Here is a 23,085-nt window from a genome sequence, read left to right on the forward strand (position 1 = left end):
ATGAACACTTCTCTCTCAACCACATGCTTGTGTTGCTCATGAGTGCTTATCCACGAAAACACATTCATGCTTGCCCACAACACACACAGCACCTAACAAACATTTAAATCTCGTAACAAAAATACCTGTGTTCAATCATACCTTCTTCAGCTCTTCTTTAGAGAACTTTTCATAAGGATTATGTTCCAGATAGGTGATGTGCTCTGAGTTATTGGTACCAAATCCTACAGTTTTTCCTTTCTTATTTCCAGCAGGTTCGTAGGGGTGATGTAGAAGGTCATAATGAAGCATTGTAATCATTTCTTTTTTTATTAATTCTTCACTTTTCTGTAAATCTGTTAGAGGTGGTTCTACATTTAACGGTCTTAGAATAGTTTCATTTACCTAAAATTTTAAAACAAGTACAATTAACAAATATACCACCTACCACTACTACTGCTTTTACAGCATGAATTAAATAGCAATTTTACATTTTTAAAAGTTATTTTATTTTCCTTTTAAACTGCTGTAAGGATCAGCCCATAATGATTACATTCATCATGGGGAGTTGGTGCAAGCACATAACGCATCTTAATTCTTTTGGCCCCCTCCTTGGTCCCCTTTCCTTTGTTTTTTTGGGGTTTTTTTTTTTTTTTTGTCTTTTTCCTTTTTATCGGTACCGGGGATTGAACTCACGACTGCCTGCTTCCAAGGCAGGCACTTATGCCGCTAAGCTAAACCTCCAGCCCCAGTCCACTTTCCTTTTATAGTCCTTTTATAGTCTTCATGAGTAATGTAAGAGGTATTAACTATATAAAAAAGAACTTAAAAGCCAGGTGTGGTGGTACATGCCTGAGTGGCATGCTAGAGAGGCTGAGGCAGGAGGATCACAGGTTTGAGACCAGCCTGGGCAATGTGGCTACTTAGGGATGTCAATGTTCAGAAGGGTTAGGAAAGTAGCTCAGTACAGAGGCTGTACATTCAATCCCTAGTACTAAACATGGGAGGAAGGAAAGACAGACAGAAGAGAGGGAGGGAAAAGAAATGAAACAAAACTTCCTAAACCAGAAATTTCAATACTTACTTCAGAAGGTCTTGGCAAATCTTTCTGGACAGCTTTGTGCATTCGTTTCATCTCCTTTACACGCTCTGCCTCACGTATGGCCTAAAAAACGATTTGACATCAATTACTGTATTTGATACTTCTCAATAAAATTAAAAGTACTTCAGTCTATTGCAATCAGGAATGTTCTACCAACAAAAACCACTTTCTTTTTTGGGGGGTGGCTCCTTGCTGTGTAGTTGAGGCTGGCCTTGAGTTTACTATGTAGCCCATGCTGACCTCAAACTCAGTGTTCTTCCTGCCTCAGCCTCCCAAGTGCTGGGATTACAGGCATGCACCACCATGCCCAGCTAAAATTCATTTTTTTTGGTAGGGGGAGGAATGTTTAGAACACAGAGCTGCAGAAATCTTTGTCAGTTTGGAGAAAGGTAATGCTTAAGGCAGGACAGAAATCCCTCAGTCTATTCATTGTTACTACAATAGAACCTGAGAGCTTGCAGCATCTACCACAGCACTTCCCTAATGACTGGCCTCCATCCATCAGAGAATTACTTTTCTATCTAAATGGCAATCTGAAATTCAAGGGACTCCACAACATGGACCTGCCCTTTCATCCCAAAGCTAGACTTTTAACAGTCAGCCAATCTTTCCTTATTGTTGTGGTATAAACAATGTAGTAACACATTAAAACTCCATGCCATTTCTGAAAAAGTACAAGTAATTCATACTAGCTGAGAATACAAAATACAAAAAGTATATCCACATCTTGCCACCATGAAGCATGCTGAGGTACATGGCTCCCTTGGACAAGGATCTCCACTGATGTCACTCACACAAGCCCCGCCAAGATGAAAGCTTCCTAAAATCATCCTGAGTCATAAACTCATTTCTGATTCAGGATTCAGGACTTTGCAGACACAAGACTTGAGAAAGTGAACCTAATCCATCTAAGCCTCTCTGTTCATTTCAAAACTGGAGCTAATGATATATCACTTGGCTGTTACATACAAATGAGAGAGTAACCATAACACATTAGTACTGTATGTTACTAATGTTCTCTGACACATTTGTGCAAACTTCTAAATCTAGTGTTTTATTAAATTTTCACTTAAACTATTTACTCCACTAGCCCAAGATACATGTTTTTAACATCTTTTCTTCATGAGAACTAAAGCAATATCTAAACAACTACCTCTAAGTATTTTACCAATGCACAATAAATTTAACAGAGTAAATTTCCATACACATATACATACTGTGAGTATACTATCAATGATGCCAGCATGTAGTTTTAATGATGTAACCTAATTTAGGATAATTACTTTAAATGTTGAAAATACTCCTAAGCAGGGACATTAATGCCTTTCTTCAAACCTTCTGACCCCCGGCTGCAAACATTCTTCTCACCCCACACCCACCTGCTTGCGAGCGTCCACATCAGCAGCGTCTTCAATGTACGTATCATCCACTTCACGTTCTTCCAGTTCCTTCTCAGCATTTTCTGGCAGAACAATTTCAAAATCGTTCTTGGGGGCAGGAAGGCCCATCAACCCTAAACGGAGATGTTCACGAGATTCTCTTTCCTGCAGGAAACAATTGGTTCTTCTCAATGCACACAAAAGGAGTCAACCAGTATTCCGGTGTTTCTAAAAAAACACTAGTCTAATATTAACTCCAGAATAATGACTTTGACTGCAGAGCTAAGTCTTTGGTTCTGTTTTCTAATTTTCTACTTCCCTGCATTCTCCACAAGAAGACCAATCAAAAGGTGACTTGTGGTCAATGAAGACACCCTGGGATAGTCCAACAAAGTTTAGGAAGCACCCCTACAATGGCCAAGAAAAAAAAGGTCATTTGAATTTTCAGAGAAGGAATACATCTGACATTGAAATTTAACAGCAAATAAAAGCTAACCTGTCCATTCTACTAATAAAGCCAAACCTGAAGGATGCCAAAGTCTATGTGCATGTCCACTTACAATGGAAGTGGACTTAACTAAATCACAGTTACATGAAAAGTAGTGTCCTAAGTTTCCAAAGAAACCGCCACAGCTCCTGCCAGCACATCCTTGGCGCACCTGCCCGGCCTAGTTTCCCCGTCTCCCTATAATGTGAAAGTCGCTGAGATGTCGGACATACTTATTCAACTGCAGGTGCCCTTAGATGTCCAGGTGCATGTTTTGAACCCAGCAGTTCCCAATTTCTTTATTTGGTCATACAGGAGTTGGCATTAGTTGGTATTAATTGAGGCATTAAAATAATTATACATTAAATAAATCCATACATTAAGTTAAAATTAAGTTATAAACTGAAGATAGGTCAGGGTCATTGGAATTCACTTAAAACTTCACAAGGATTTTCCATGGCATCAGATAAGGTACCACAGTGAAGTAATAAAAGCTGTAATATAAGCAGAGGCAAAAACTGCAGTTTTTAAGAATTAGTTTTCAAAAAAAAAAGAATTAGTTTTCCAAGCCGGGGATTTAGCTCAGTGGCTCAAGCACTGGCCTGGTCAGTGTGAGGTCGAGAGTTCGATCCCCGGTACCAAAAAAAAACCCCAAAGAATTAGTTTTCCATGTCACTTTAAAATATACAAAAACAGGTCACTGAAATCAACAATAACAAAACAACTTGGCTTGGGCTGTCCTAAACATGTGACGCAACCAGAACAACTCAGGCTCAAAAATCTAATTTATGAGACATATGAAACTTATCACAACAACAACAAAAAATCCTTTAAGTCTTAATAAATTAAGACAGCATTACTTTCAACATTATTAATATTTACAAACATACTGAGAGTGAAAAAATGGCTCATAACCCAAAGGCTCCCCTCTCCTCAGCCCCTACAAACCATTTTCCTTTGCTGGCATCAAAAGATGTACACATATGTACTGACGGGGAGAATTTGTAATTTGGTACACATAAGATACTAAAGGACTGGAGACACAGCTCAGCTGTAAGAGTGCCTGCTTAGCATGTAACCCCAGAACAAGAAAAGAAAGAAAAAAAATAAAGAGTATTAAAAGGAAATTGACATTTACCATCTGCTTCACATAAGAGGGATCACTGTAGTCTGCCATCCCGTCCTCAGGATTAATGTTTAATTTATCTCTAAGTGGAGTTCTGCCAGGGGTAGAGTTAACCACTGGCTTGGGGGTTGTTCCACTCCGGGGAGTCAGCCCTTCTGTTCCATTAGAAGGAGTCCTACAATAACAGAAATCCCAATTAATAAGTGTCATTTATACTTGGATTGTGCTTTCAATTGTCTTTCATATACATTATTTCACAGAGAAAGCAGAACATAAGGAAAAAACAAAGATTCTAAAAATTCTAATTTTCTAATTTTAAGTTAGTTCTCTAATTAAAAACAATGATTTGAGGACCAGGAATTAGCTCATTGGTATAGCACCTGCCTGACAAACACAAGGCCCTGAGTTCAATTCCTGGTACCAAGAAAGAAAAAAGGAGAAAAAAAAAATGGCTTGAGTTTATTCCCCAGCATGGCAAAATAATAATAATTTTTTTTTTTTTTTGTCTTTTTGAGACAGGGTCTCACTATGCAGTTCAGGCTGGCCTTGAGCTCACTTTGTAGCCCAGGCTGGTCTCAAACTCGCAACAATCCTCCTGCCTCAGCCTCCCAAGTGCTGGGATTATAGGTGTGAGCCACCACGCCCAGCTAAAATAATAATTGTTTAAAAAGCAAAGGTTTCAGAGCCAGGCATGGTGGCACACACCTGGAATACATAACAAAATCCTGTCTCAAAAAATTTTTCTTTAAATTAAGTAAAAAATAAAGGTCTGGTTTAGCTAATGTAGTACTGACACATACTATTTTATTGACTTCTAATAGTCATTACATTTAACATCATCTGGCTTTACTAAAAGAGGTCCACCAATCACATTTCAGTCCTCTCTTATGTCTCCTGATACAGGAGGGTGTGGAAGAATAGCCAGTGGCAGGAAAGCCAGAAATGTAGTCACACCAGACGAGTTCAGTGTGCTCTTCCTGACTTTCTTCTCCCTGTCGTGTCCAGTCATTCCTGCCACTATCATCAAAGTACACAATCGCATCGAGTATGAACAGGCAGAGGGCCAGGAGACCCTCCAACAATAAAGTCCAGAATTTCCAACAACTTGTATTTTCAGCAGCCAGCCGTAGTGGTGGTGGTTGCTTACTTCCTACACAGTGGCTGCGTTCCACACTAGTGGTGCTACTAGATAGCTGTTCCCAACAAGTAGGGTGCTATCATGTGAGACACGATCTCTACCCTCAGCTTTGTCCTAAAGGTTACAAGGGCAACGCACGTAGATTGGGGAACACCTGCTAAGCATGACAGGGATTCAACACTGGCTACCAAAAGTTATGCAAGAGGTGGCTACCAGTGCTGCTTGATTCTGGTATATAAAGCCCTGCTACACTAGACCTGCAGGAGCACTTAAAGATAAATTCCAATACACGGTCTGTGTTTTTGTTTTTTGTTTTTTTTTTTTTTTTAGCAATTAAGTTTCATCAGCAATTAAGTTTCCGTTTATTAGACATTATGTAACAAAAGTCCATCTGAGAGCTCCTTGCTGAGTCTACCTGAAGGCCTGGGCAGTGCTGTCCTATGCATTAACTTGTGTCTGAGTAAGCATTGTCCGCCCATGCATGCTTCTTCCTAACTTCCTGAACAAGCTTGGTCCATGCTTCCACGAGGCTACAGCGATGACAGTGGGCAGCAATGACATGGGACAAGTGTTTCTCCCTGCAGTCCTTGGACCTTTCTAGATCTTCTGAGCTTTGCCATCTTAAAAGGCCATCAATTAGTAAATTTCCTTTTATAGTCTTCCAAGAAGATTCAATTATGGGCTTCATTATTATCCAGGATAGCTTGCTTTTAGTGACATAATATCTGGTGAAAAAGAATTCATTGGGGTCAATGTAAATTGTCAAGTTCAAGGCCCTGGAAAACCATTCAAGGACCTTAAGATAGCACTGTTATAGTGCATGTATATGCAATTTTTTTAGACATGTTTCTTTCAGCTTTTTACACTAATGAGATAGTATGTTAACACGTGTTATTTCACTTATGAGTATGTTCTCAAGGTGCATCCTTTTACCTATAAAAGTCTCCTGTTTATCCTTCTTTATGTCTGAGTAGTACTCCATTGCATAAAAATACCACATCTTTTATCCATTTCTCAGTCGATGGGCATTGAGGCTATTTTCAAGACCTACCTATTAACAAATTGCGCTGCTATATAAACATGGGTGCACACATATTGCTGTGGTATGATGTTTTTCTCTTGGGAAAATACCCAGAAGGGGAATAGTTGGGTCAAATAGGACCTAGTTTTTTGAGGAATCTCCACACCACACTTGATTTCCACAGTGGTTGCACCAGTCTGCATTCCCACCAACAGTGGAAAAGGGTTCCTTCTTCCCCACAGCCCCTTCAGCATTTGGGTTTTTTTTTTTTTTTTGTCTTTTTGAGCCAGTTTTTCCAGCACCATTTATTAAAGAGACTACCTTTCTTCCAGTGAATGTGTTTGGCTCCTCTGTCAAAGATAAGGTGGCTCAGTGTGTCTGGAGTTGTTTCTGCAGCTTCTACTCTGTTTTGTTTTGTTTGCCACTACCACATTTCTTATCACAGTAGTTTTACAGTATAATTTCAGGTCAGGGATTGTGATGCGCCCTGTCATCTTGCTGCCCAGGATTACCTTTGCTACTCTAAGTCTCTTCTGGTTCCAGTCAGTTTTAGGATTGTTTTCTCTAATTCTGTGAGATATGCTATTGGAATTTTGATTGGGATTGTACTGAATCTGTGTAACAGTTTTGGAAGTATGGACATTTTCACTATACTGGTTCTTCCTACCGGAGAGCCAAGGATATCTCTCCATTTTCCACTATCCTCTTAAATCTCCTTTTTCAGAATATTGTGGTTTTCAATGCAGAAATGTTTTATATCCGTTGTTAGATTTATCCCTAGGGGGCCGGGGATTTAGCTCAGCGGCATAAGCGCCTGCCTTGCAAGCAGGGAGTCGCGAGTTCAATCCCTGGTACCAATAAAAAGGAAAAACACACACACACACACAAAAAAATCTTAGATTTATCCCTAGGTATTTAATTTATTTGGATGCTATTGTAAAAAGTGTTATCCTGCTTTCTCAGTAAGTTTCTTATTCGTGTACAGGAAGGCTATTGATTTCTGAGTGCTGACTTTGTAACCAGCTATGTTACTGAATTACTCTGATTTACTCTTTGTATTTTTTTTAAGTCTCTAATGTGTTAATTTCTGCACTGATCTTTATAATTCCCTCCCTCTTATGAGCTTTTGGCTTACCTTGCTCTTCTTTTTTTAGAAGTTTGAGGATCAACATTAAGTTCTTTATATGCACTTGCTCTGTTTTCCTGATATGAGTATTTGTTGCTATAAATTTCTCTCATAAGACTGGTTTCATTGGGGCTGGGGATTTAGCTCAGCGGCATAAGTGCTTGCCTTACAAGCAGGCAGTCGTGAGTTCGATCCCCAGTACCGATAAAAGGGAAAAAAGACAAAAAAAAAAAAAAAAAAAAGACTGGTTTCATTGTGTCCCACAAGTTCCAATATGTTGTATTGTTATCATTCAACCAAAAAAACTGTCTAATTTCTTCAATTTTATCTGTGAACCACTGGTTGTTCAGTAGGGCATTATTTAATTTCCATGTGTTTATGAAGTTCTTGTGGTTTCCTTTGGCATGGATTTTCAGTTTCACTGCACTGTGGTCTGATAGTACACATGGGATAATTTCAATTCTTTGCATTGACTTAAGCATGTTCCATGAGACAGTATAGTCTATTTTGGAAATCATCCCATGTGCAGCTAAGAATGTGTATTCTGATGTTGTGGGGCACAGTACTATACAGACATCTTCTAAGTCCATTTGTTCAAAAGTCTGATTTAGTTTTAATATTATTCATTTTTTTGTCTAGTTGATCCATCGTTTTGTGACAGTGGGGTGGAGATCTCCCAATACAATTGTATTAGGGCCTATTTGGTTTTTCAAATGCGTGTAATTTTATATAGTTGGGTGCATTGGTATTTGTTGCGTATGTATTTATAATTGTTATCTCTTCCTCTTGGATTGTTCCCTTTACAAGGGTGTAGTGACCTTTATTTCTCTTAATCAGTCTCAGCTTGAAATTCACTTTGTCTGCAAATAGAATAGCTACTTCTGCTTTTTTCTGGGATCCTGTCACATGGAGTATTGTCTTCCATCCTCTGACTTTCAGTCTAATAATTTCTTTTTGAATTAAATGTGTTTCTTTATGCAGCATATAGTTGGATCTTGCTTCTTGCAATATGCTAATCTTTTGCTTTAATTGAGACCATTAACAATGATGCTTCTAACTGATATGTATTGACTTATCCTTGTCATGTTATTTTCCAGTTGTCTGCACCCTCCTTTTTTCCCCTCCCTCTAATTGTTTGCTTTCCCTGGCGAATTTCTTGTTGCAGTTCATGGAGCTGTAGTCTTAATTATCTCTTACTAGGATGTCCTTCAGAACATTTTGGAGTGCTGGTTTGGTGGTCATAAATTTCCTCAGATGTTCTTTGTCATGGAAGTACCTTATTTCCCCATCAATTCTGAAAGATAGTCTTCAGGGTATATCTATCTGGGTTGAAAGCTGTTTTCCTTTAGAACTTGGAAATGCTTTGCTCCTAGCTCTCCTTGACTTGAGAGTTTCCGCTGAGTGAGAAGTCAGTTGTGCATCTGATGGGCTTTCGTTTATAGGCGATTTGTTTCTTTTCTCTAACAGCTTTTAGAATTCTATTCTTGTGTTAATTTCTTGAATGTTGATTATGACATGCCTGGTTGCAGATTCTTTTTTTGATCATGCTAATTGGAGTTGTATATGCCTCATTTATCTGTATGTCAAATTCTTTTTCTCTACCAGGAAAGCTTTTTGTCATTATGTCTGTGAACATTTGAATGTCATTTGTGGTATTTCCTGCTTTTTTTCATTGACTGTAATCAATCTTGTTGTTATTCTTTGTCTCATCTAGCGGCTGCTGGATTGATTTCTCATGTTCTCTTGCTATTTTTGAGAAATCCTTCTTTTCCTGATTGCTAACTGCAAGCTTGTCTTCAATATCTGAGATCCTGTCCTCACATTGGCCTAAACTGCTTCAAATATTTTCAATGGCATTTTTATTCTCCTGGATCTCTGCTTGAATCTGCTTTATGAATTCCATTTCTTTCCTACGCTGCACTTCCATAATTTTCTTAAGCTCGTCTATTATATTTTTGTCTGTGTCTGCTCTAATGTCACTAAGTACAGTGTGCAATATTTCAGTCTTTAAAAGCTAAATTCACTTTTAATACAAGTTGCTTCTATAACATTTGTATCTTAAAGATTCTTCTTTTAAAAAAAACAGCAGCTTAAAACAAAAGAAATACAAATAAATACTAAGCTCTAGTTAACGATATGCATGTGGCATGTGTGGGGATGAAAACTGGTATCCATACTGTCTTTTAAGTGCCTTAAAAAATAAAACATCTTACTGGATGGATATGTTATAACACAAACACAAGCCACTGTTAACTATCATGGGTGGATGAAAGTTCACTTTACCATTCTTTCATCTTTTCTGAATGTTCAAACATGCTGTCCAAGTTCTTGGTTTCAAGTTTTAGTAAAATATAAAGCACATCCATTTTTACAATACCTGAATGGGGTAGAGAGAACTGTGTTTGGGGTCTGAACAACTTGCCGCTGTGGAGTCACACCTGAGAAATCGCTCTCATGCAATGGGGTGTTGAGTCCTCCTTTTAATGGGGTGTCCACATTGGTCAAGGCCATGAGGTTCTGGGCTTCCTGATTGGCAAGAAGAGAAAAACTGTTTAGCAATTTCAGACAGATTATCATAATCTTCTCTCCCACTTCCATTATACAAATTCTGAAGCAGGGAACATTTTTCACATTTTCTCATGAAAACCAAGAGAGAAAATGAATACTGGGCCATGGCGGATTTTTATACATTCATCCTTGCTCTCCACCTACCATTTCTGATAGAATATGTCTCAAGATAAAACTTTTTAAAAGGAGTAGAGGTGCAGCAGTTCAGTGGTAGAATGCTTGCTAGCACATGTGAGGCCCTGGATTCAATCTCCAGTATGGGGTGAGGAGCTTAAGCAATTTCTATTTAATGCTCATTTTATTCCCTAATGAAGTAATTTGTTACCAAAAGAAAAACAGCTTCATGATTTTGCTTAAAATTTTCAAGTATTGGGGCTGGGGACTTAGCTCAGTGCCAAGCACGAGGTCATGAGTTTGATCCCGGTACAAAAGAAAAAAAAAAAATTTCAAGTATCAATAATCATACTTCATTTTTTTAAATGACACTACTGAAAGAAGCAGGGGGCAAACATTACTCTACCAGAGAAGAGGAGACAGCCAAAGCATGGATAAAGGAACAAAACCAAGAGAGCATGTCTCTTCCTCACTGCAGGAAATGAGATGTAGGGGACCAAATCTTCCAAGGCATTTTGCAGGGTTACAGACTCCCCAGCACACAGTGCAGGAGCACAGGGCTGCTCACATCCCCCTGGACTGAGGGAGACAGGTTGCCAGCTCACTGAGTAATAAATAACAAGGACAGAAATGCGGGAAGTCTGAGAGATCGCAGACTACACAGCTGATGTCTTTCCAAGATCACTCAGCAATGTGAAACTGCTGCTTTACCAGCAGGCACAAAATGCTTCGGCTAATAGAAAAGCTGACTTCAAAATGTTATGAATTAGGGGCCAGGGATATAGCTCGGTGGCACAGTGCCTGCCTGGGAAGCTCAAGGTCCTGAGTCTGATTCCCAGTACCCCCCCAAAAAAAAGTTATGAATACATTTAGAAATGAAACCACTAATTACTCAATCTGCTGATATGACTTTCTACTCCAGAAATACTCTAAGAGCTGTATAGTTCAGATTTGGTTTGGAACTACAGGCTGTAAAGAAAATATAACCGAGCTACTGTTTTCCTTCCTGACACTGTGAAGGATAATAAAGTGAAAGTTCCCTCTGCTGCTGTGTGTGACACCCTACCTGCAGGATTCTGTCCTGGGAAGCCGGTGTCCGGGGTGTCCGAAGGGCAATGCTGTTGTTGGTGACGTTGTACTCAGACAGGAGAGTACTGGAAGCGGAGTTTGTGATGCCCGACTCCTCGGCAGTCTGCCGGGCTATTTCACTGGCTTGGCCCACTTTCACCACTTCCTGGAGCTCCGCATCTGAAATCTAAAGGACACAATGCGCACAGTAAGAACTACTTCCACTGAGAACTAACACTGTTTCCAATTTTCATATTCCAGAACAACGAGTCACTGAAGCTGTGTGATGGAGGCACAAAGCTCACTGTGCTACTCTCCTTACTTTCCAAGGCTCTGAAAATGTCCACAAAATCTCAAAAAGCCTCTCCTACATAATGTGGGGAAAGTTCATATATGATGTGAACTCAAGCTAAAAGGGCTGTATTTCATACATGACACAACAAAGTGTTCCCTGAGAGAAAGCCACAAAAGTTTGTGGAGCCAACCACACCCATCTCTATCTGCTACAAAAAGAGGGGAGCAGAACTGCTGACAAACTGCTGAGTGCTGACACTAACCACACTATCGCGGGAGCTAAGACCTGATGGAAGCACTCACACACTGAAGTGGTTGCTTCTAAGTTATTTTCTTGTGTGAATTTCTTAAGCACAACCCTGCTGCATGGGCCTTCCCACACTTGCTGAATAAATGAGATAAGCATATAAATTCAAACAATGAAAGTAACTGCTTTTATCAGATTACCTGAGGAGCAGGAAGCACTAGTTTGCTTCTCTTTTTAGTAAATTCAGAAACACCACTGGTTTGGAGAATAGCTGATGGTAAATCAGATTCCTTTTTCCGTTTCAAATGCTGTTTGTCTTTTTTTCTATCTCTTCCTTCTTTTTCGCTGTCATGGACAAGGAAGAGAAGATTTTTAATGTTGCACACAGACAACAACATTAACAGTCATAAAAAACACACCTGAACGAACAATCCCATTTCTAAGAAAATAATTTTAAGAAGCAACATATATTGAGCAGTTTGCTATACCATTAGTTAACTATATTTATATTTAAGAATGCAAGCTTAGAATGGCAATAGCATTATTAAGAAAACACGGTACACCATGTAGGTATAAATTAAATCATAAAACTGCAAGGCTGTGATAAAACGTGACATGTAATGTCAAAAGAAAAACCTAAAACAGTTCCCACCTGCAGTGGGATTATATATTCACACAGAAACAAGAAATGCGTATGCACACAGGAAAAGGCTGAAGATGAATATGCCGAAAAGAAACGCATACATAAAGGAGACAAACACACTGTGACCTTTGAAATTTCTTCTTAAGACTGTTATTAAATGGTTAGGACTTTTAAAATAGACAAAAGTTTTCAAAGGTATTTAGTAGTGACAAATAATACCCCAAGTTTGTTAAGGAAACCTAAAAGCAATCTTTCAAAGCTCCCACAAAAACCTTATTCCCTTCCGCCTGTCTCCCTTTCCCCCACATTTCAACTGTAAGGTGGGAATGAAAAACACAGTGAATGTTTAAATTCAAAAACTGTGTGACAGAAGGGACACACTGCCCTCAATCCTGCCACTCCCTTCCACTCACTTTCCCGAGTGTTCCTGCTCGCTATCCCACTTCTGCAGCAGTTCTAAGTCCTCTTTCCTGAGAGCCTTTAGTGGCTCTGTCGTGGCTGCATCCAGGCCATGAACTGATTAAAAATCTTTCACAGCCGCTGACTTTGGGGAAGAGCCAGAAGCTGCACAGTGCCCGACCCAGTGAATAAGGTGGGCAAGGACACAGCATCATGTTTTTAAAAGCCTCTTCCCCTTGAATGGCACCTGACAGCAGCATTCACTTTTTTTTTTAACTTCTTTTTGATTGTATCTCATAAAGACACTCACAAAAGAGGACCTCCAGAATTGCTTCAAAAAGTGATGAAAACAAGGGGGTGTGTTCAAAGCAAAAACAGTGTATATATATATAAACTTTTTAAAATGTAAGCATTTCACAGTATATTTTTATACCACATGATTTGCCTCTTTAATCTCTATATACTAGAGCTTACCTAAAAGCAAGACATAATTTGAGAAATAAATACAATGGTGTACATTCAAGAAAATTCTGTTTTACACTGTGCCTGAAACCTATCTGGTGTCGGCATAAATGGAAAGTCAAAACAGAAGCAAACTAAAATAATTTCTTGGCAACCATAACATGGTCTCCATACAATATACAAATACAGTATTTAAAGAAACTAAGAATCTCTAATAATGGCAAAATCTTCTGGACTCTCAAAAGTAAAGTAAATACATCCACTTGTCCACATCAACTAAAAAGATTTAAGAATGCCATAGTGTATTTTTTTTTTCTTTTAATTTCATTTAAATAAGGTAAAATTTTTCACTAAAAAGCCACAAAGCTAGGTGTGGAGACACGCACCTGCAATCCCGATACTCAAGACGCCGAGACAGGAGGATCACTGCAAGTTCAAGGCCAGCTTGAGCTACAAAGTAAGATCAAGGCCAGCCTGAACTGCATAGTGAAACCCTGTCTCAAAAAGACCCCCCAAAAAAAAAAATAATCCACGAAGAATCAGACTAGATGTCAACACACTTTCTCAGAATCACCAACTTGTTAGAGACGTTCACATATATGACAATGTGGTTCAAGGAACAAAGGGCCCACAAGACTATTCTAGAGCCAGACACAGGACTGGGGTCATGTATGCTCAGGAAGGTGACCCCATTAAATAAAAAAAAATAAACAAGCTATGTTCAAGCTGAATAATAAAAATCTGGCTCTGACAAGGGAAACACTTGGCCTCTCATAGGATTTCTCCGGAACCTGTCCACTTCCAAAGTCAGAAAGGCCAACTTACGATCTCAGCTCTCCATCAAGGTCCTGCTGTCTTAATTTCCTGAAATCTGCATCCAAGGCCTGGTAGTTTTCCTCAGAAGTGTCATAAAAACCAAGGGCAGGCTTCTTTTCAAAGGGGATTTCGGCATTATAATCGACTCCTCTCTTCCTTTTTCTTTTTTTCTGAATTTCTATGCCAGCTGCTCGAAGTTCTCTTCGTTTCTGGAGGGCAGCAAGACGCCTGAAGAGAAGACAGTGACTGCTTCACCACCTTGGAAATCACTATCCTGTCTCTCCCTGGGGCAGGGAGGGATCACCGCAGGGTTAGGAGAACTACCCGTGTACATGGGAAAGAAATATAAACCTCTCTTCACACCACTCATCAAAATAAATTCCTGTTTTTATTCAAAAGCACACAAATACACGCAATAAAGCAAAATGAAAACCTAGAAGGAACTATAAATTTGTATCTTATTTCTGGATGAGAATGTACTTCATAAATATAAATTAAATAAATGGCAAAAGAAAAGATCAATAGCTTTGAGACTTAAAATTATATAACTAAAGCCCTATTAAAAAAATGAAATTAAAAGACTAAAACAATAGGAAAAACTTTTTTGCAGTATTACAAATATGTTAAAGAATCTAGGTCAAGTATGCCAATTCTTTAAAACAAAAAATTCATTCCAAAGGGAAAAAAAGAACAAAAAAACATAAATAGTTCATAAACAAAAGTTATAGCCAGACAGTGGCACATGCCTATAATCACAGCTAAGAGAGAAGCTAAGAGAGGAGGATCACAAGCTCAAAGCCAATCTGGGAAACTTATCAAGACCATCTCAAAAATATAAAAAGAACAAGGCTACAGCTCAAGAGACCTTGGGTTCAATACTTAGAATTATAACTTTTTAAAAATATAAAAAGAAAAATAAGCAATTTTTTTTAGTATTTAATAAACCAAGCAAAAATGATAAAATAAATATGACAATCTTAATAATTTTTAAAATATAACTAAATTAAATTAGCAAGACCTATTTATGCACTTCTGTTGTTTTTTTTTTTTTTTTGGTCTTTTTCGTTTTTATTGGTACCAGGGATCGAACTCACGACTGCCTGCTTGCAAGGCAGATGCTTATGCCACTGAGCTAAATCCCCAGCCCCTATGCACTTCTAATTAATATCACTTTGTTTTACTGGCAAAGGTGCAAAATGTGGGCAGTCTTCTACAACAGAATACTTTTTCCCAAAGAGAAGCTTATACATTACACATCAAAAGCTCAAGCTTTTTAAGCTCGGAATTTCACTCCTCAATCTTTACCCTGAGGAAATGACTAAACTTGAAGACTTCTCACTACATACTGCTCTAATGCTGGGTCGATATAAAACCCAACACCTGCTGATAAGACATTATGTAAGTTAAATGAATTGGTAATACAGCTGTAAGATATTACAGAGCCATCTGTATGACCTTTAGCAAGGCTGAACATCTACTCTGAAAGAGGGCCAAGACATAAAGCTCTGTAAAAAATGTTCAAAGTTCACATGTTACAGTAACATACAAAAATTACATACATATGTACCGATCTGTAAATTTTAACAATGATAAAAATCACTGCAGGGTGGAATCTTTTTTTTTTTTTTTTTTTTGTAGATCCCTAAGATACTAAAAATTTCGATAATAAGAAATATTACCAAAATATGAAGGGCAAGAAAACAAGTCACAAAACAATGTATGTATAGAAAACAACTTACAAAGATGTGCATGCAGACTGCACAAGAAAATCTATAAGAAATTTGAAGGTAAATTAAAATCTGCAAAAACGTGTATAAAGACATCAAGGAGAAAAAAAAAAAAGACATCAGGGAGATTTTTCACAAATGCATCTGCTATAGCCCTGGGGCCATCTACATGGCTAAAGAGCTCTAAAAGTTGAACATTCAAATAAGCCTGGATAAAAAAGGAAGAATTACTTAGCCCTAGGGTCCAGAATTGAAAGGTGGCTGAAATAGGGTAGAAAACCCAGCACCTTCTCCTGGCATCTGTTTGGTTTGGCAGGCTGGTCATCTTCCCATCAGAAATTAACCACTCCAACTGGGGATTGGCCAATCACACCAATAAGCACCCTCAGACCCGAGAGAACCTCCCTCCCAGGACCTGACATTTCAGTGGTACCACTGGGGAAAACACCAACACAACGCTACACCTCAGGTCAAGAAGCACTTTATGAAAGGAACCAGGCAGGCTGGGGGTTTTTCACTGACTACACCCCAAAAGCTAATGAGCTGATAATTCAGATGGTCTTGTTAACTTCATCTTGATCTCTGGACCATCAGAAGTGATACCTCAACCATGTATCACGAAAAGCAAGTAAGAAAAAGCAGAGAAAATCCTCCGTAAAAGACAATGGCTAATATGCATTTGCTCGCTTCTTAAATGAAGAGTTCCATGAGAGCCTAAAGCTTATTCGAAAGCTCATTAATGCCCTCTCTGTTCAGCAGAGGCCTGTTTCACAGCCAGTGCCTGCCCAACACGAACCACAAAGAGGAGCCCACTGGCTGTCACACGAAGCCACACAGCCTTGTATCCTCCAGGTACAAGGCACCCCAAGATGCCTCAACAGATGATGCTCTGCTACACTAAAAGAACAAATCTGCCATACAGGTAAGTAGTATATATTACTTCTGCCATGTCTTAAATGGTTAAGAGTAAAAAAAAAATACAAGAAGGGCTGGAGACTTAGCTCAGTGGCAAATGCGCTTACCAGGTGGGCACTAGGTCATGAGTTTGATCCCCAATACCAAAAAAAAAAAAAAAAAAAAGATTTTTTTGGAGTAAAAAGCCAAGGAGTATCAACAAAGTGGACCTGGACAACTGAGATTTCTATTCACAAACAGCACCGATAAATCACACAATTTTAGTGGGCTAAAGCATGTACCTATTAACTGCTGAACACAGGAAAAACCATACCTTGCTTCTTCCAACTGTTTCTCTCTTGCTTTCCTCTTGGCCTTCTTCCCCTGCGTATTAGCCAGGCGGGCTCTAGCTTCAGAAAGCATCTCAAGTTCATCTGCAAAAAAAGAAAAACTAAGTTCCTCTCTAACACATAAGCAAGGAATGTAAGAGGGACACCGCAGAGTTTAAAATGAAAGAAACACACTCATTAAACATTGAGGCATAATGGAAACACGTCTGGTTTTAAAGTCGGAGAAACTGAGGCTGGGGATTTAGCTCAGCGGCATAAGCGCCTGCCTTGCAAGCAGGCAGTCATGAGTGATCCCTGGTACCAATAAAAATGAAAAAGACAAAAAAAAAAAAAAAAAAAAAACTAAAATAAATAAATAAAATAAAATTCACTTCCTCTGGTTCTTATTTCGATGCCTCAGGGAATTATAAGCCTCCATTACAAATCTGCAGTGTTACCTCCTCACATAGTACACGACTACCTTTGGTCAAAGAAGGCTGAAAGTCCAATATCCTGACTTCCTGCCTGTCTTTATGGATGGGGAATGAGAAACCTACCCAATACTATTCTACTACTTAATTTATTATGCAAACTAAAAAAACACACACAAAAAAAAGCACTACCCGAAAAGGATAACTACTCTCTAATAGAAACAGCACACATTTGGAACAAATGGGAATAGATTTGAGATTCTAAAAACTAACACTTCAGAAGAGTCTTTACAAAGCGTGAAAGGGACCTGAGCAGTCCAGTTACAAAGAAACAGACTCCTTCCAAGCCCTGGCATCTACTCACCCTCATCCATATCAATTGGATCAGGCCGTGCTGGCTTTGTCTCTGGATTTGGATCTATTTCTCCAGGTTTAAGTTTTCGTGGATCGTCTGTCGTTTCCTCTTCATTGTCTCTTTGGGCAGTTCTGTCCCTAAGGAAAAACCCAGATGATTTCATCATAGCATCATATCATTTATTACCAGAATTACCAATTTTATTAGCTGTTACTACTTTTTTCCCCAAAAAATCCAAGATGGGTATTAACAAAATAAAACGGGCGCTGGGGATTTAGCTCAGCGGCATAAGTACCTGCCTTGTAAGCAGGCGGTCCTGAGTTCGATCCCCGGTACCGATAGAATAAATAAATAAATAAATAAAACACTTTTACTATGGCAACATCTGGAAGACACAGTATTAAAATTATCATTTCAAGGGGCTGGGGATTTAGCTCAGCGGCATAAGCGCCTGCCTTGAAAGCAGGCAATCGTGAGTTCGATTCCCGGTACCAATAAAAAGGAAAAAGACCAAAAAAAAAAAAAAAAAATTATCATTTCAGCAAGTGTTTCTATTCAGTACAAAATGTGATCTAAGGAGCTCCTTAATCACAAATGCCATACAACTGCACAAATAAAAACACTACTAGCAGTGAATCAAAATGTTCTAACACTTAATTCTCAGCAGTGTGGTTATAGGTGATGTGTATTTCTTATACTACCTTTTCCCCAAATTTTTTTTTAAGTTTTATACTCATTAGTACATTTATGGTATATACTGATTATACTCATTGTTGGGGAATTGATACAGCTACATGACATTGTAACCTTTTATTTTCCTCCTCCTCCATTCCCTCATCTCTTGGTCACCTTCCCATTTCCCTATCTCCCCCCACATACACCTTTCTCTCTGGTTTCCTATCATCTATCTTTTATTTTACTTTTTAATTTATTTAAACTTTGGCTTCCTCATGTAAGAGAAGCCATGTAATATTTAAGATTGTGTGCCTGACTTTTTCCACTTAACATTATGGTCTCAAAGTGTATCCATGTTACTACAAACAACTCAAATTTATCCTTTAGGGCAGAGAACAATTCCATTGTGCATAAACTTTACCCATTCATTTGCTGCTGGACATACAGGCTTCTTTTAAGGTTTAGCTATTTTGAATTGTGCTGCTATAAACAGGGGCATGCATCACTGTATGATGTCTAACTCTTTGGGGAAGAAAGCTAGAAAGAGAATAGCTAGATGGAATGGAATTTCTACTTTTAGTTTCTCGAGGACCCTCTATACTGATTTCTGTAGGGTAATGTAATTTACAATCCCATTAACAATGTAGGTTTCCTTCCCCCAGATTTTCTACCATGACCACGTATGCCTTGTAGACTTTTTTAAATTAATTTTTAAAAAATAAATAATATAAGAATGGATTCCAAGTTTGAGCCCATGCTGGACAATTTAATAACTTAGCAACACCCTGTTTCAAATAAAAACTGAAAAAGGACTCGATGTAACCTAGTGCTAAGGTCCTGGATTCAACACCCAAAAATGCAAAAAAAAAAAAAAAAAACAGTTACATATAACAGAAGACACAATTTTAATCAACCATAGATATATGGAATATAAATCCAATAGTGTTAGCTCCTCTGGTTTTAGTTACATCTGTTATTAAATGTTTCAAGACAGGAAATGTTAAACATTCAGCATCAGTAACACACACTCCGCTCTTCAGCTGCTTCAGAAGACTAACTTACAGGAGAAATTCGTAGTGCTCCAAGCACTGGGCTGCTGTTCTCCCAATGATGGGAGCAATGGTCCTCCACTGAGTTGGCATTAATTTAGCCAAGTGCAAGAGTTTTTCCTCCTCTTCTCTGGACCATTCTGTCTTCTTAATGCTTGGATCCAGCCACTCATACCTATTAAAAAATACAATTTAGTGCACGCATCAGTCACCCAGTACAGATATCCAGCTTACACACTGCTCAGATCTCTACTGCCTGACAAGCACAGTTCTCAGCCTTTAACTAGTAAAGTGGTTCTTTTTGCTTTTTTTTTTTTGTGTGTGTGTCTTTTTCCTTTTTATCAGTACCGGGGATTGAACTCACAACTGCCGGCTTGCAAGGCAGGTGCTTATGCTGCTGAGCTAAATCCCCAGCCTACTGTGGCATCCTCTGTCCTTCCTAATGTCCACCCAACTCACCTTTTCCATCCAGCACTCAGCTGGATGAGAGGCTGGCAAACAGGACACAGGTAAATCCTCATAACAATCACACAGCTTAGCATCACTCAGGGAAACACAAATGAGAACCACTTCTTCAGCTTCCTCTTTATAGAGTCTCATCTCTACACGCATCCTTTCCACTACCACCATGCCTACAAAATTGGGCCACTTTTGTACAATCCAAAGTATGTCCCTAGCAGCAGATGGGTTTCAGCTAACGCCAGACCACTCATGCCAAGAGGACACACAAGCAGTTTCATGTGTCCACTACTCTGTGATTTAAAAGTTTGACTCCAAGCCTTATGCTGTACTTTATGATAGCAAATATACATTATGTCAATTCTATTATGAGGAAATTCAATATTGTAAGCTTGTCTAAAAATTAAACCATTATTTACCATTTCTTCAAAGTTCTAAACAAATTTATAAACTTTTAGAATACAATCATTTCCAAACTGGGGCCCATCTGTCCCTGAAAGATGTTATGCTCCACAAAGCACACACCAACTCATTTAGATGGAGTCTCCTGCCTCCATCAGTTAGTATCAAGTACTATTATCTCTAATTGGGGAAACAGTGGCAAGATAGATTAAAAACTGGCTTGCCAGAGATTACAAAGGAAGCAGGTGACAGCTAAGTCCATTTTCCCACTCCCTACTTATCACATCGCGATGCCTACTTTCTTCAAGACACTTCAAAGACCTGACATTTCCCTCCTTACAATCAAGGCTGCTTTCTATTTCCCACTTATTAACGGTACATACCATCTGGCTTTGCACTGCTTTGCTGATTTCCTATGCAACAGGGAGGCAATTCTAGACCACTGGTTTTTTCCATATTTCATTACCGCTGCTTTCAGAATTTCATCCTAAATGAATTATTAAAGAAAAAACACAGTCAACTGCAAAATTCCACATGATAAAAAATACAATTTAACTCTGATGGGGATGATGTAAAACTACATACACACTTGAGGTCATGAGTTCAACCCCCAGTACCAGAAAAATAGATATATACACATACACACGTTTTTAAAAAAGTATGAAAACTTCATTGACTATCATGATAAACAGCAAGCAAAAATCAGCAAAATGCAAAAAAATTAGTAAGAAATCCTTTAGGGGAGCATCTTGTTCTCCTGTACACATACAGCTTTCAATAAATTGGAAGTGGGAACAGCCCAACTGAGAAACACAACTTCATAACAGAGATTAACAAAAAGTAATCCTTAAAATGTACCTAGGATTTTCTTCAAAAAGGTACAGCTCATTCACCTACGCAGTCATTCAAAACACACCTCCTGAACACCCACCTGAACCAGGACTTGTGTGCTTGAGAAAAGAGAATCAAACAGGAACACATCCAGGCCTAAAGAAGCAACCTGGGACTCAGGTTGTGCAAGGCATTTACAGCCCCTTAACCCATACCATCACCCAAGAATTCACATTCTAGGTCTAATCTAAAAATTAAATCTCTCTTCCCCACCCCACCAATCAGTTCTCCCAATCTTCCCCGGTATCTAAATACTGTTTTGACAGGGCACCCAAATAAGGTGAAATGCACCATTCCCAAGAAAAACTGGCAAACTGAGCCACACACATCAGGGAGGATGAACCCACAGATAGATGACTTCAGACATTACTTTTAGGTTTCTTTTTACTGTGTACTTGTGCTACTTGTCTAGCTGAGCCTCACCACTCTACTCACTCCCATCACCAGAGATATACATAAATAACTGCAGGGCTTTGACAAGGGCACAGGAATCCTCCTGTTACTTGATTCTGTATATTTGTCTTTCCTTCAGAAGTCATCTGTTCTCCAGCTGCAACACTCTGGCACTCTCACTGCAAGATAAGGCAGTTTTCAAAGCCTTCATGTGTTACTGATGACGTATAGTACGGCTCTACTTGGACACACCTGCAGCCAAGTACACTCAGCAGGTATCCATCCTACTGAACTCTTTCCCAAACAGCTACCAGGCAGCCTACTTCACATCCGTTACTATCCTAGACTCTAGGAGTACAAGCCTTGGTGCCTTGCAGTGCTGCCTGATGGAGGATAAAGCAATTAGCACTCACTGAAAGCCTACAGTATGCCGAACTCTGTTTCAAATGTACTAACTCTTTTAATCACTCAGAAGAGGTAGGTATGATCTCTTTTCGAAAAATGAAGGACCCAAAGCTTTGAGAAGTTAAAAACTTTTACAAGATGAACGGGCAAAGATTCCAAAATATGTTTCTTAACCCTGTTTAAGGGATGCTCAGGAGAAGGCCGAGCAGTAAAAAGACAATCCAAGAAGGGGTAAGATGTAAAAAGACTGAGCTTCTAAACGCTAAAATCTAATTTTCATTTACTATTTTCGGCTAGCCCTTGACATCTTTTAGAAGCAAACACTACTGTAGGCATTTCATCCTATTCGGTCTCTGCCCAAGCAACGGCGAAGTGACAGAAGAGACAAGACTCTGGGCTCTGATGGGAGCACAGAGGGGGAGACAGGTTCTGCATTGCGAACAGTGAACAGGGACCCGAGTATCAACAGGCTCTTCAAGGCTGACAAGGCGCTTCCCTTCTGCAACGCAGTCCATTAAAACGTCTTTTCCACCTTAACTTTTTTTTTTTTTTTTTTGGTGGTGGGGGCGAAGGGTAAGCCGGGAGGGGCGCAAGGCACCAGCTGAGAAAAAGTAAGGCCCCAGAAAAATCAACTCCCACTGAGGTCCATCTCCCCACCAACTGGGAGCGCCTCTGAGGGAGGTTGGGAGCGCACCATCCATAATTCAATAAATGTTCACCAAGGCTTGGTGAGCGCGGAGTAGACAGGTCAGGTAGCTGCATCCCAATCCCCACCCGAAAGTACCCAGCCCCCGGCCGGGGTCAGCTCCAAAGTGTCCCCAAGCAGACCCCGAGGGCGCCCTCGTTTCCTCCCGACCTCAGCGCGCGTGCGCACAAAACACCGAGGGGGCGGAGGGCAGCGGCCTGCGGGAAAGGGCCACTCACCTCGGTATTCCGCCACACGCCCCCTTTGATCATAATTCGAGGCATCTTGGCGGCAGAGGGTCCCGACCACCGGCCGAGAAGAGGTTCCGAAAAGTAGTAACGGCAGCTCAGTCACGGGACCCACGCAACACTTCCTCCAAATGCAACCTTCTGCTTTGAATGATCTGCGCAGGCGCGCAGGG

The 23,085-nt window shown here is 39.5% G+C and overlaps 1 protein-coding gene across 1 annotated transcript in view; it reads right to left on the reverse strand.

Annotated features, from left to right (window-relative positions):
• Cdc5l (cell division cycle 5 like) overlaps positions 1–23,085 on the reverse strand; it is a 44,924-nt gene extending 21,839 nt beyond the window's left edge. The window contains exons 1-13 of the mRNA XM_003473830.5: positions 22,904–23,085; positions 20,674–20,777; positions 19,443–19,604; positions 17,715–17,842; positions 16,925–17,024; positions 13,979–14,197; positions 11,850–11,994; positions 11,107–11,295; positions 9,736–9,884; positions 4,086–4,248; positions 2,461–2,625; positions 1,064–1,144; positions 142–384 (exon numbers count right to left, since the gene is read on the reverse strand). Coding sequence (XP_003473878.1) covers positions 142–384; positions 1,064–1,144; positions 2,461–2,625; positions 4,086–4,248; positions 9,736–9,884; positions 11,107–11,295; positions 11,850–11,994; positions 13,979–14,197; positions 16,925–17,024; positions 17,715–17,842; positions 19,443–19,604; positions 20,674–20,777; positions 22,904–22,948 — 1,893 coding nt within the window. The 5' untranslated portion in view covers positions 22,949–23,085. The remainder of the gene's footprint in view (positions 1–141; positions 385–1,063; positions 1,145–2,460; positions 2,626–4,085; positions 4,249–9,735; positions 9,885–11,106; positions 11,296–11,849; positions 11,995–13,978; positions 14,198–16,924; positions 17,025–17,714; positions 17,843–19,442; positions 19,605–20,673; positions 20,778–22,903) is intronic.

The sequence above is a fragment of the Cavia porcellus genome, unplaced genomic scaffold (genome assembly GCF_034190915.1).
Source record: "Cavia porcellus strain 051 isolate PalLab524CR breed Dunkin Hartley unplaced genomic scaffold, mCavPor4.1 scaffold_28, whole genome shotgun sequence".
NCBI classification, from domain to species: domain Eukaryota; kingdom Metazoa; phylum Chordata; class Mammalia; order Rodentia; family Caviidae; genus Cavia; species Cavia porcellus.